This window comes from Oncorhynchus gorbuscha, linkage group LG13 (genome assembly GCF_021184085.1).
Source record: "Oncorhynchus gorbuscha isolate QuinsamMale2020 ecotype Even-year linkage group LG13, OgorEven_v1.0, whole genome shotgun sequence".
Lineage (NCBI taxonomy): Eukaryota > Metazoa > Chordata > Actinopteri > Salmoniformes > Salmonidae > Oncorhynchus > Oncorhynchus gorbuscha.
This window is the reverse complement of record NC_060185.1, coordinates 11361621-11374962: the sequence shown is the minus strand read 5'-3', so window position 1 is coordinate 11374962 and position 13342 is coordinate 11361621. Positions and strand designations below refer to the sequence as shown.

At 44.6% G+C, this 13342-nt stretch overlaps 1 protein-coding gene across 1 annotated transcript; it reads left to right on the top strand.

The window, feature by feature from the left end:
* The first annotated feature begins 1271 nt into the window (after positions 1-1271).
* On the top strand, positions 1272-5871 carry LOC123993900 (extracellular calcium-sensing receptor-like). The gene is made up of 11 exons (XM_046296372.1): positions 1272-1518; positions 1628-1919; positions 2098-2340; positions 2478-2576; positions 2745-3060; positions 3143-3315; positions 3454-3684; positions 4393-4516; positions 4611-4804; positions 4914-5192; positions 5313-5871. Exons 1-11 carry the CDS (start codon positions 1289-1291, stop codon positions 5739-5741), a joined length of 2610 nt encoding a protein of 869 aa, XP_046152328.1. The 5' UTR covers positions 1272-1288; the 3' UTR covers positions 5742-5871.
* Positions 5872-13342: the final 7471 nt, after the last annotated feature.

The window sequence follows — 13342 nt, the reverse complement described above, 5'->3', positions numbered from 1 at the left end:
TGCTGTCCTCAAAAATGTTTATTTGCCTTCCCTTGCAGATGCCTTTCTTTGTTGTACAGCTGAAATGCCTGGTTCCAGCTGTAGTGTGGTCTGTGTGGTCTGTGTAAAATAACAGGTTTGTAATAGTCCTGTTGTGTGAGCAGTCTGCAAAGAAAGTATCCCGGTTCTCCCTCAGAATAATGTGATTTGATTTCTGCTTGAAATTCAAAAAAAGGGGAGAAAGTCTCTCAGTCTGCTGCTGCTGGTGTTGCCATGGTTACCACCAGTAAACAGTTGGAGTTAGATGGTAAGCTAGCTGGCACATTTGATTTTGGCTAGCTAGAAAGGTTAAGATTGGTCTTTTAATTCACTTTCTGTCAATCTTGTCCTCCTGTGTTGATCTTCAGTTGTACAATTTGGTTACCTATACATGTATTGCTAATTTAAATGTGTTAATCTCACTCTTATTAACAACCAGAAAGTTATAAAAAGTCAGGAGCTGTTAGTCTGCATGACTTCTCCTTCTCTCTCTATCCATCCATCTCTCTATCTCTCTCTCTCTCTCTCTCTCTTTCTCTCTCCTCTCTCTCTCTCTATCTCTGTATCTCACTCTCTCTCTCTGTCTCTCTCTCGCTCTCTCAATCACTCGCTGTCCTTCTCCCTAATCAATTTAGCCACAAGTAATAAAATAATTTAGTACAGTATGATGTAATATCTGTCTGAATGGATCCATCAGATGTTGTTGAAGAACAGATACTGTATCTCCTGTACTACACATTACCTTCAATAACATCACACTCAAATGCTTACTCCAATTACCCCCAATTACCTGCTCCCCAAGTTATCCTCCAATAACAAGACCCCAATTAACCCCCTCCTGCCCCATCCTCCCTACAAGCACCCCCTGGTGGCTGTGTGCTTGTTTTTTTAGCCGCGGGCTCATTTCTCCCTATATCAGCAGCTCCCCGTCTCTCCTCTTCCTCTACCTCTTACACTCTCACACTCTCTGCAGGAGATGCCAGATTGACAGACACTCATCCTCTCTCTCTCTCTCTGTCTGCCTGCCTCATCAGGATAAGATTTACTGTTGCTAGGAAGGGAGGAGGTAGACTAAGGTTTTGTGTGTCTATCGTTGTTTTTTCATGTCTGGTTACAGGTGTCTGTGTTGTATGGTGTATATCTTAATTGAAAGCACTTTTCGATCATGTCTTTATGTCTACAGAGTGTTCTGTCTACAAGGTCTTGGTTTGGTCTCTCTCCAACAGGTGACGTAACTCTCCCAGTCCTCAGCCTTGTCTCTCTCCAGGTGATGAGCCTCTGGGGCTGGCTGTGGCTGCTCTACTGTCTCCATGTCCCTGGGTCTGTCTGGGGTCTGGATGGAGGTGGAGAGGGGGCTTGTCAGCTGATAGCTAAGCCCGTCTCGGGCAGTGTTTATCGGGCAGGAGATGTGGTCATTGGGGGCCTGTTCCCCATCCACGTGGAAGCCCCTCTACCAGAACAGGAGTTCAGGAGCATTAAGGAAAATTCTACCTGTACAATGTATGCAGCTTGTGTGATAACAGCTTTTTGTCATTGTGTTTTCACCTGAAGGTAATGTGTATTCAGTTACCTCATATCTCTCCGTTTCTTCCTTTCTTCCGTTTGTCAGTTTTAAACAGCGTGCTTACCGCTGGCTCCAGACTATGATCTTTGCTGTGGAGGAGATTAACCGTGACCCAGCCCTCCTGCCTAACCTCACCCTGGGGTTCCTGGCTTCTGACACATGCCGGTCAGAGGGCACCACCCTGGGGGCAGCCCTAGCCATGGTGACCGGCAAGGAGACCTCCGTAGTGGAAACAGATTGTGGCACAACCCCTGAGGTTCCCATCATCATCGGGGATGCCCGCTCCTCAGCTTCCATCGTGGTGGCACAGACCCTCGGGCCGTTTGATTTACCCATGGTGAGGCAGGGGTTGGATTACAGGTTGGAATGAGATGATGACTCTTTTCACACTGCATTTCCATCTCTATCTAGATTTCACTCTCTCTAAAGTTTAATTCCTTCTCCAACTGCTCTCTGACTTTTACAAATTATAATTATCCTTGACTCTCTCTCTCTCTCTCTCTGTTCTCTCCCAGGTGAGTTACTTAGCCACCTGTACGTGTTTGAGTGACAACTGGAAGTACCCCTCATTCTTCCGTACTGTACCCAGTGATGCTTTCCAGGCTCGGGGCATGGCCAAGCTTCTGCGTCTGCAGAGATGGGTGTGGGTAGGGTTAGTGTCAGAGGATGATGACTATGGCAAGTTTGGGGTTCAGCTGCTTCTCCAAGAGCTCCAGGGATCTGGGGTGTGTGTCGCCTACTCTGAGGTCCTCCCCAAGGTACGACCTCACACTTATGATCTGACAATAAACTCTCTCTTTTGCTCTGACTCCTTCTCTCTTCTAATCTAATAGAAACACTCTCTCTGATTTTCTCTGACTCTCTTACCTTTCTCTCACTGATGGTCATCTCCAAGGTACCGTCTAAGAGAAAGATCAGGCACATAGTGGACACCATCAGAGGATCTTCTGCCAGAGTGGTGGTGGCGTTTGTAGGATTCACAGGTCATTCAGGGGTGAGCAATTACCAGTCAGAGTATTGTTAATGATTTGTAACACAGCCATAGCAGTGTCCTTGTGTCTTACCGTGTCTTGATGCCCTTTATGGACACAATCATTTCCTAATTGATAATCTTGCATTTCATCTTGACTATCTTGATCTTTTTAACAATTTCATTCTCCAGGCCCTGATGGAAGAGGTTGTCCGTCAGAACATTACAGATAAGCAGTGGATCGCCTCAGAGGCCTGGGTCACCTACTCTACTATCGCCTCCCCGAAAAACATGCCCTCTCTTGCCGGGACAATTGGTTTTGCCCTGAAGAAAGCTGACATTCCCGGCCTGGGGCCTTTCCTGACACGCCTCCATCCAGACGGGGACTACCAGAAGTCCGACCCCTTCCTGAGGGAATTGTGGGAGGAGATGTTTGGGTGTTCTCTGGGGGTTGACCTCAGCGTGACGCTGTCGTCCAGGCGACAGTGTACTGGGTCAGAGGTCATACGTGAGGGAGACTTTACACCTAAATCTCAGTTTTTTGTCCTGATTCCCAATGTTATCTCAGTAAAATGAAGTGTCAATCATAGGTGAGGGGGACAGCCAGTATGCTGACGTGTCTCAGCTGAGAGCCAGCTATAATGTGTACAAGGCTGTGTACGCCATCGCCTACGCCATACAGGATATGATGGCCTGTCGACCAGGGGACGGAGTCTTTAATGGTGGACAGTGCCCTGATATCAGGAAGCTTCAGCCCAGCCAGGTGAGAATAACATGTTGATCTGTTTTCAAGTTAAGAACACTAATGTTTCCAGTTAGGATACAGTGAAAACACTTTGTAAGGTTTGAATACTAAAGAACAAAACTCTTAATCCTGTTCCAATGCCCTTTTCTCTTTGAGATTATTCATTATCTGAGGGGAGTGAACTTCAGTACTCCTGTGGGGGAATCTTTCCACTTCGACATGAATGGTGATCCGCCTGCCTCTTATGACATCATCAACTGGCATGTGACCCCCGAGGGGACGGCAGAGTTTGTCCAGGTCGGACATTTTCTGTCCTTTGAGGGATCTGACGACCAGTTTCTCATCGACATGGATAAAGTCGTGTGGGGTGGGGGCAGTGGAGATGAGGTTAGAACTGTTCAGTTTAGTTTCACTGTGTGTGTGTGTGTGTGTGTGTGTGTGTGTGTGTGTGTGTGTGTGTGTGTGTGTGTGTGTGTGTGTGTGTGTGTGTGTGTGTGTGTGTGTGTGTGTGTGTGTGTGTGTGTGTGTGTGTGTGTGTGTGTGTGTGTGTGTGTGCGTGTGTGTGCGTGTGTGTGTGTGTGTGTGTACGGGTATGTGCGTGTGCATGTGCGTGTGTGTTTGTGTGTGTGAGTGAGTGAGTGAGTGAGTGATAGAGATTTATTGAGTTTATTACCCTGAAGCAGACATTCAGAAAAGAGAAAGACATAAAGAAGACCAAATAAATAAAAGGGAATGGTAACTCAGACAGAAAGTCCACGTGAACGGTGTCTAAACAGTATATTTTTTTAACAAGTCAGTTAAGAACATCTTCTCATTTACAATGATGGCCTACCCCAGCAGACACTCCCAATCACAGCCAAATGTAATACAGCTTGGATTCGAACCAGGGACTGTAGTGGTGCCTCTTGCACTGATATGCAGTGCCTTAGAATGCTGAGCCACTCAGGGGGAACATGATGCTGAATTTGAGATATTTGTGTGGTCATATTCCTGACATAGTCTCCAGAGGGGCCCAGCAAGCCTGTCTGTCTGTGGAATAATGATGATAATAGCAGTGATGATGGTGATAACTTCTTCCTCTCCCCCCTCTGGTAGGTCCCTGTGTCTGTATGCAGTGCTGACTGTCCCCCTGGTACCAGGCATGCGGTACAGAAGGGGAGGCCTGTGTGCTGCTTTGACTGTCTGTCCTGTGCTGAGGGAGAGATCAGCAACACAACAGGTAGTCTATCAACGGTTCTGATTCCAATTCAGATTTTTCCTCAAGCCTGATTGGTCCTGATTTGGACTCCTCATTCTTCTTCCTTCTCTATCAGGGTCAGTTGATTGTATTAGGTGTCCAGAGCGGTTCTGGTCCAACCCTGATCGTACAGCCTGCATCCCCCAGCTGGTGGACTTCCTCTCCTACAGCGACACCATGGGCGTCATCCTGTCTGTCATCTCAGTTTCCGGGGCAACACTCACAGCCGGTGCCCTGGCCACCTTCCTCTACCACCGTCACACGGCCCTGGTGAGTTGAACCATATGATCATTTATAGAGGTATTGGACAGAGATGAGATTGTGTCATTTGATTTCTGACATCACTCAGTCTAATTTATCTTCCTCTGTCTCGTTCCAGGTGAAAGCCAACAACTCTGAGCTCAGCTTCCTGCTCCTTCTGTCGCTCAAGCTCTGCTTCCTGTGTGCTCTGGTTTTCATTGGCCAGCCGAACCCGTGGACGTGCATGCTGAGACACACCCTGTTTGGTATAAGCTTTGTGTTCTGCATCTCCTGTCTGCTCAGCAGGACTGTGGTGGTGCTGGTGGCCTTCAGGGCCACTCTGCCTGGAGAGAACCTGATGAGATACTTCAGCCCCACCCAGCAGAGGATGGGTATCTCACTCTGTACACTCATCCAGGTGAACATCTAGTTTTTACTATATTCTATGGAAATGTAGTTGTTTCCTTCATTGACAATATTATTTGTCATTATGCTAACTTTGCTTGCGTTTTCCTTCCACCTCCGTTCCCTTACACAGGTGCTGATCTGTGTATTGTGGCTGGCCTTAGCTCCACCCCGACCTGCTGAGAGGGGGGACAGAGAGGGTCGTGGGCCGAGGGTCGTCCTGGAGTGTGAGGTGGGCTCTGTGGTCGGCTTCTCTCTGGTGCTGGGCTACATCGGCCTTCTGGCCTCCCTCTGTCTCCTCTTAGCCTTCCTGGCCAGGAAACTCCCAGACAACTTCAACGAGGCCAAGTTCATCACCTTCAGCATGCTGATCTTCTGTGCCGTGTGGATCTCCTTCATCCCTGCCTACGTCAGCTCTCCTGGGAAGTACACAGTAGCTGTAGAGATCTTTGCCATCCTGGCCTCCAGCTTTGGGCTGCTGTTCTGTCTGTTTGCTCCAAAGTGTTACATCATCCTTCTGAGACCAGAGAGAAACACCAAGAAACACATTATGTCCAAATAGAAACCACCAAGAAACACATGATGTCCAATTAGAAACCACCAAGAAACACATGATGTCCAATTAGAAACCACCAAGAAACACATGATGGACAAAAATGAACTTACACTTCCTCAAATCGTGATTTCAACAGGGGAATGTCCATTCTGTTTGGAAACATTCATTTCCTGCTCTAACTTCACTATATTACTTTGTTAATAATTGTATGTGCTCCTTTAATGTGTCAGAAATAAACACGTCTATATGAACAATGCCAATAAAGTTTACTTAGTGTCTACTCATGCTGGAAGAGTTAGTATTGAGTTTGTCTGACAGAACCTACAGACCCCCTACACATGATTCCTTCATCACCCAGTCAGCGTGTGTGTGTGTGTGTGTGTGTGTGTGTGTGTGTGTGTGTGTGTGTGTGTGTGTGTGTGTGTGTGTGTGTGTGTGTGTGTGTGTGTGTGTGTGTGTGTGTGTGTGTGTGTGTGTGTGTGTGTGTGTGTGTGTGTGTGTCCCACATCGTATAACAAAATGAAAACAGTAACATTCCACTGTCTGTTTACCCACTGTGGGAACCTCTCCACTCCCCATCACTCCCTCTTCACAACCAGAAGACTCAAGGCTGTAATCGCTGCCAATGGTGCTTCGACAAAGTACTCAGTAAATGGTCTGAATACTTTTGTAAATGTGATATTTGTTTTTTATTTTGTTTAAATTTGCATTCTACATACATACATTCTAAAAAACTATTTTTGCTTTGTCATTGTGGGGTATTGTGTGTAGATTTACGAGTGGGAAAAAACTATTTATCATGTTAGAATTGTCACGAATCCCGTTTCCTGAGTCCGTTTTTTGCCTGTGTTCTGTCCTGGAGTGTTTTTTCCGGCGTCCTGGATTGCCGGGCAATGTAGCCAGTTGGGAGTTCTGATTAACCGCACCTGTATCCCATCAGCTATCTGCACACCTGGTCCTGATCATCATCTCTCCTCTTCATAAGCCCGGACCTGACATCCATTCCCTGCCGGATCATTAGCCATGAACAGTATGTTGTGCCATAGTATCAGCCTCAAGTTGGATAGAATTTGTTTTTTTGTTTTTTTTTACGTATTGCTTGCCTTAAACTTACCTCCGTTTGTTCCGTCTTCAATTACTCACCAGGATCGTTTACCCCATTCCCGCCTTTTCGTCGGAGGATTCCGCTACCCCATTGGATCCACCTATTTACTCCCATCAACTCACCACCGCTTCCCGCTACGCCACCTGGATATATCTACCCATTCACATTCACTTGTAAATAAATACTCACCTTCTTCCTACTCTCCTTGTCCTGGTCTGCTTCTGGGTTCGATTTTGAAAGAACATGACAAGAATATGGCTGGAATGCGACAAAACGTTGAAAAAGTCAAGGGGCCTGAATACTTTCCGAATGCACTGTATGTTCTCATATTTCCAAAGTTGCTGGGGGGCTTTGTAAACCCATGTATGTATTTGTGACACCATATATTCTACATTTTGTGGAAGAACATGAACTGCTTTGGACGCACATAGTTGCAGGGAATGACAAACACATTTAATTTAGACCTAATACGGATTGTGGTCTTGAAGTTTTGTCAGGACGGAGCTGTTTTTGCTGCACATTGTGTTGCAGCCATCTGTGGCCAGACCGATGCAGTTTATTGTCATCAAGAAACCTGAACAAGGCAATGGCAAAGGTCAGTGAATCAGCAGCTGGAATTATTATTATTCCTCCAAATGTGCTTAAGATTTTAAATAGTTTATTGCTGTGTTGTTTTACCAGAACACCCAGCTGCTTCTTAGTAGTGACATCAGTACTTTCATCAGTAATCAATGAGTAAGACACATTCCCAATGTCCTTTATTGGTTCCTCATGCACTGCAGGCCCTGTAACTGCATTTAGGAGTGCTGTGCATTTTTTTTCTGTGAATATCGATTCCTTTCTTTGCAATGTCTTCAACAAAACATCCCAAGTGATCTACAGTTGCAATGCTGGAGTGGCATTGGATGCGTGCCCATCACATCCACCATTGTCACACCTCCGCATATGAGGTGAAAGGTGGCAGAGCTAGAGTGGTGTGTGCCAGACCATGAGACATCCCGAAAATCTGTCTTCTCAGGTAAACATCTGTAGCGTCCGATTGGTTTGACCTACAAACTATACATTCTTGGAAAGAGGAGACTCTCACGAACATGTTGGTGTTCTCCGTGTTGCTCCACGACCCCCACAAGTATCAGGAGACTCTCACGAACATGTTGGTGTTCTCCGTGTTGCTCCACGACCCCCACAAGTATCAGGAGACTCTCACGAACATGTTGGTGTTCTCCATGTTGCTCCACGACCCCCACAAGTATCAGGAGACTCTCACTAACATGTTGGTGTTCTCCGTGTTGCGCCACGACCCCCACAAGTATGAGGAGACCCGTCTGAAGCCGGTACCATCGACTGCTTCTTATGATACATTTTTTTTGACTGTCCGTTTTGTTATTTATGAATGTGTTATTCAATGTGTTTCTATGGGCTATAGTAGTAAAGGCCAAAATCAATATTTTATCAAATACATTTGTTATATATTTGTTTTATAAATAAAGGGGTCCTACATTTTTTTTAAATCAAATAGGTATATGACCAATAGTATGACTACCTTAAAAAAATGTAATGTCAGTTTAGACCCCCCCCATGCAGCGCCTTAGGTTCTGAAGAAATAACGGAGTTATTCCCATATGTAGTTCCTGTGTCAAACGATGTCCTGGCATTAGAAAACAAAACAGCATTTCTATTGTGTTTCTCCATTTGTGAATGAGAAATAAGATCTAGTGGTGGTGGGCTTGGATTTCTGATTTGCCTACAGGAAGCTTTTCTGTCAGCTCCTGTGATGCTCTGAATTAATTCCATTATACCCTGTTCTCTTTCCCAGTCTTTGCTCTTTTTTCAGCCATATTTGACCCATTTACCTGGCATTCTGACGATAGAACTGTGTATAGCGTTTACCTGGCATTCTGACGGTAGAACTGTGTCTAGCCAGTATGCGAGCGTATCCAATCGGTTCCTCTGGCCTCAACTCTGGCACAACTGCTCATAGCTCTCTCTCTCTCTCCTCTGACTTCAACTTTCTGGCAAATGTTTGCTAGCTGGCTACATAACCAGACAGTTTCTCTGAAACTGTTGGATTACAATTTCTCAGTTTCTCTCCCTTGCTTTGTTGGCTGTAGTGATTCGTAGGACTGGGGGCATTGAGGAAACAGAAAAGAGGCAACAACATTTTTTGAGGGAGGAGTATGTAGCTTGCTAGTGTCGTTGGTTGAATCTCACGTCACTTGCCACGACATGCTGGCCTCCTCGCACTGATGTGACTCATCTGCCTGCATCAGCTGCAGTGCTCTCTGTCGCAGCAGTACACACACACGCCGCTCTGTACCATCCCAATGACTGTATATGAAACTCCCTTTACACCACTCAACTTGGAAGTTGCCCACAAACCCACAAGCCGCAACCAATACATTGTCAACCGTGACATAATTTTCAAAAGTAGCCCAATTTAGCAGTAAAACCGAGGACATGGCAACCCTGGCATGCAAACATGGCATGCAACCCTGGCTTGTTACCCTGGCATGCAATCCTGGCATGCAACCCTGGCATGTAACCCTGGCTTGTAACCCTGGCATGCAACCCTGGCATTTAAGCCTGGCTTGTAACCCTGGCATGCAACCCTGGCATGTAACCCTGGCATGTAAGCCTGGCTTGCAACCCTGGCTTGTAACCCTGGCATGCAACCCTGGCATGTAACCCTGGCATGTAACCCTGGCATGCAACCCTGGCATGTAACCCTGGCTTGCAACCCTGGCATTTAAGCCTGGCTTGTAACCCTGGCATGCAACCCTGGCATGTAACCCTGGCTTGTAACCCTGGCATACAACCCTGGCATGTAACCCTGGCATGTAACCCTGGCATGTAACCCTGGCTTGTAACCCTGGCATGTTTTATTTATTTTAGTTTTTTCGATGGCAGGATTTTTTATTTATTTAATTTCAACTTTATTTAACCAGTTAGGCTAGTTGAGAACAAGTTCTCATTCACAACTGCGACCTGGCCAAAATAAAGAAAAGCAGTGCGATACAATTAACAACACAGAGTTACACATGGAATAAACAAACATATAGTCAATAATGCAATATAAAAAGTCTATAAAATGTGTGCAAATGAGGTAGGATAAGGGAGGTAAGGCAAAACATAGGTAGTAGTGGCGAAATAATTACAATATTTCAATTAAACATTGGGGTGATAGATGTGCAGAATATGCGTGTGCAAGTAGAGATACTAAGGTGCAAAGGAGCAAAATAAATAAAATAAATAACAATATGGGGATGAGGTAGTTGGATGGGCTATTTACAGATGAGCTATGTTGTAACGATTGTCGTTGGTGGAAGAAGGAGTAGACCAAAGCGCAGCGTGGTATGTGTTCCTGATACCTTTACGGGTTAATCCTACCCCCTACTTTTTCGAACATTCTGTTAAAAATCACGCAACATTTCAGCGTCCTGCTACTCATGCCAGGAATATAGTATATGCATATGATTAGTATGTGTGGATAGAATACACTCTGACGTTTCTAAAACTGGTTAAATCACGGCTGTGACTATAACATAACGTGTGTTTCATCGAAAAGCGGAAGAAAAACTGATCACCAAAATCTGGAAAATATATCAATGCGCCACTTGCATGTATTGTTTTTGGGAAACCAAATTACATGGGGCTGAGATTACAAGTCCTACAGCTTCCACAGGATGTCGCCAGTCTTGTGAATTGCCTGGCCTTTGTTTCTTGGTCAAACGAGTGAGAAAGAGCCCATTCCTTCCGGTCTCCGACAGGATGTTTTGGATGAGAAATTTCCGACCATGATTTTAAGACGTGGAGCTATTGAATACACATCGCCCCGTGATCAATTTGATAGATTATTAACGTTTACTAATACCTAAAGTTGGATTACAAATGTATTTCGAAGTGTTTTGTGAAAGTTTATCGTCAACTTTTTTAATTTAAAAAAATGACGTTGCGTTTTAAAACGCTGTTTTTTCCTTGATCACACACTCTTCATAGATCGATATTTTGGGTATATATGGACCGATTTAATTGAAAAAAAGACCCAATAGTGATGTTTATGGGACATCTAGGAGTGCCAACAAAGAAGATCGTCAAAGATAATGAATGTTTTATATTTTATTTCTGCGTTTTGTGTAGCGCCGGCTATGCTAATTATTTTGTTTACGTCCCCTTCGGGTATTTCGGGGTGTTGCATTCTATCAGATAATAGCTTCTCATGCTTTCGCCGAAAAGCATTTTAAAAATCTGACTTGTTGGCTGGATTCACAATGAGTGTAGCTTTAATTCAGTACCCTGCATGTGTGTTTTAATGAACGTTTGAGTTTTAACGAGTGCTATTAGCATTTAGCGTAGCGCATTTGCATTTCCAGATAGCTCGATGGGACGCATGCGTGTCGGGTCGACGTAAGAGGTTAGTTAATAAACTGAACACTGAATACAAACGAACAAGAAAATAAAGGAAAACCTGAAATAGTCCCGTATGGTGAAAACAATTAAACGGAAAATAACGACCCACAAACAAAAGTGGGAAAACAGGCTACCTAAGTATGGTTCTCAATCAGACAACGATCGACAGCTGCCTCTGATTGGGAAACATACCAGGCCAAACACAGAAATATAAACACAAGAACAAAACATAGAATGCCCACCCCAACTCACGCCCTGACCAAACTAAAATAGAGACATAATAAAGGAACTAAGGTCAGGACGTGGCATATGTAAGCTGTTTACATATGAGCTATCTACAGGTGCAGTGATCTGTGAGCTGTTCTGACAGCTGGTGCTTAAAGGTAGTGAGGGAGATATGAGTCTCCAGCTTCAGTGATTTTTGCAGTTCGTTCAAGTCATTGGCAGCAGAGAACAGGAAGGAAAGGCGGCCAAAGTAGGAATTGGCTTCGGGGGTGACCGGAGAAATATACCTGCTGGAGCGCGTTTTGTAAATGACATCACCGAAGTAAAGGATCGGTTCCTTTTTAGTTTAACTTGCGTTTAAGAATAGTTGGAAGCCACGGAAGGAGAGTTGTATGTCATTGAAGCTCGTCTGGAGGTTAGTTTAAACTTGTTATTGCTGGGGGGCCGTATTGAGTAGCTTGGATGAATAAGGTGCCCAGAGTAAACTGCCTGCTACTCAGGCTCAGTTGCTAATATATATTGTGGCAAACCTCTTCAAGGTTAGGAGCCTTTGTTACAAACTAAGTGGTAAACTGTCACCAAATCACCCAAGAATGAGAGTTCTTTCGAACAGGACAGTACCTGTGTGTTTGTTTCTCCGTCCTGGTCCACCCAGGCCGTAGGCGAGGTCAAGGATAGCAGGGTTCGGTACACAAATCGGGTTCTCGGTAGGTCCAGGTCAAAACGCCACCAGGTAAGTCCAAACAATCCAGCTCATACACGGTAAATCCAGCCAATCTCTATAGTCTCTTTCTCTATTGTTCATAGCTCCTTCCAGCACTCTCTCTTCCTCTTCCTGGTTTTTCTTGACCCTTTTTCTGTGAGTCGGCTCCACCTTCTGAGGGTTCCCCTTGCTTCTGGGACTTGTAGTTTTGGCGGTCGGCCATTTTGTGATCTGTAGTTCTGACAGGGGTGGCCATTTTAGTGATTGGGCAGAGCCCGTTTATTAGCTCTGCTCTAACATATCTGCCACTTATCACTCGACCCTCTTCTTTGCCACAATATGCATATAATTAGTAGATTTGGATAGAAAACACTCAGTTTCTAAAACTATTTGAATGATGTCTTTGAGTATGTAAACCACTTGCTCCTACCTGGCACGCAGGTGTCCCATCTAGAGCTCTGGAAATGCAAATGCGCTACGCTAAATGCTAATATTATTAGTTAAAACTCAAACGTTCATTAAAATACACATGCAGGGTATTGAATTAAAGCTACATTCGTTGTGAATCCGGGCAACAAGTCAGATTTTTTAAATGCTTTTCGGCGAAAGCATGAGAAGCTATTATCTGATAGCATGTAACACCACAAAAGACCCGCAGGGGACGTAAACAAAATAATTAGCATATTCGGCGCTACACAAACCGCACAATAAAATATAAAACATTCATTACCTTTGACCATCTTCTTTGTTGGCACTCCTAGATGTCCCATAATCACTATTGGGTCTTTTTTCGATTAAATCGGTCCATATATAGCCTAGATATCGTTCTATGTAGACTGTATGATAAACGGAAAAAAAGAGCGTTTCATAACGTAACGTCATTTTTTAAAATTCAAAAAGTTGACAATAAACTTTCACAAAACACTTCGAAATACTTTTGTAATGCAACTTTAGGTATTACTACACGTTAATAAGCAATAAAATTCATCAGGAGGCGATATAACTTCTATAGGTGTCGTCTGGAAAAAAACTTGGCCGAGAGAGCTCGACCAAAACATCCGGTCAGAGAACGGAGGGAAGGAGTTCCCTTGAACCGGTCAGACCAAGAATCAATTGCGAATCAAATGACAAGACTCTAGACAACATGTGGTAGCTGTAGGAGCTGAA

What these genes read in the sequence shown, in the direction of transcription:
- LOC123993900 (XM_046296372.1), top strand. Translation starts at nt 1,289, where the DNA reads ATGAGCCTCTGGGGCTGGCTGTGGCTGCTCTACTGTCTCCATGTCCCT. An exon ending in GTGGGGGCAGTGGAGATGAG is followed by an intron (nt 3,685 to 4,392) that starts GTTAGAACTGTT and finishes CCCCTCTGGTAG; the next exon opens with GTCCCTGTGTCTGTATGCAG. An exon ending in AGAGATCAGCAACACAACAG is followed by an intron (nt 4,517 to 4,610) that starts GTAGTCTATCAA and finishes CTTCTCTATCAG; the next exon opens with GGTCAGTTGATTGTATTAGG.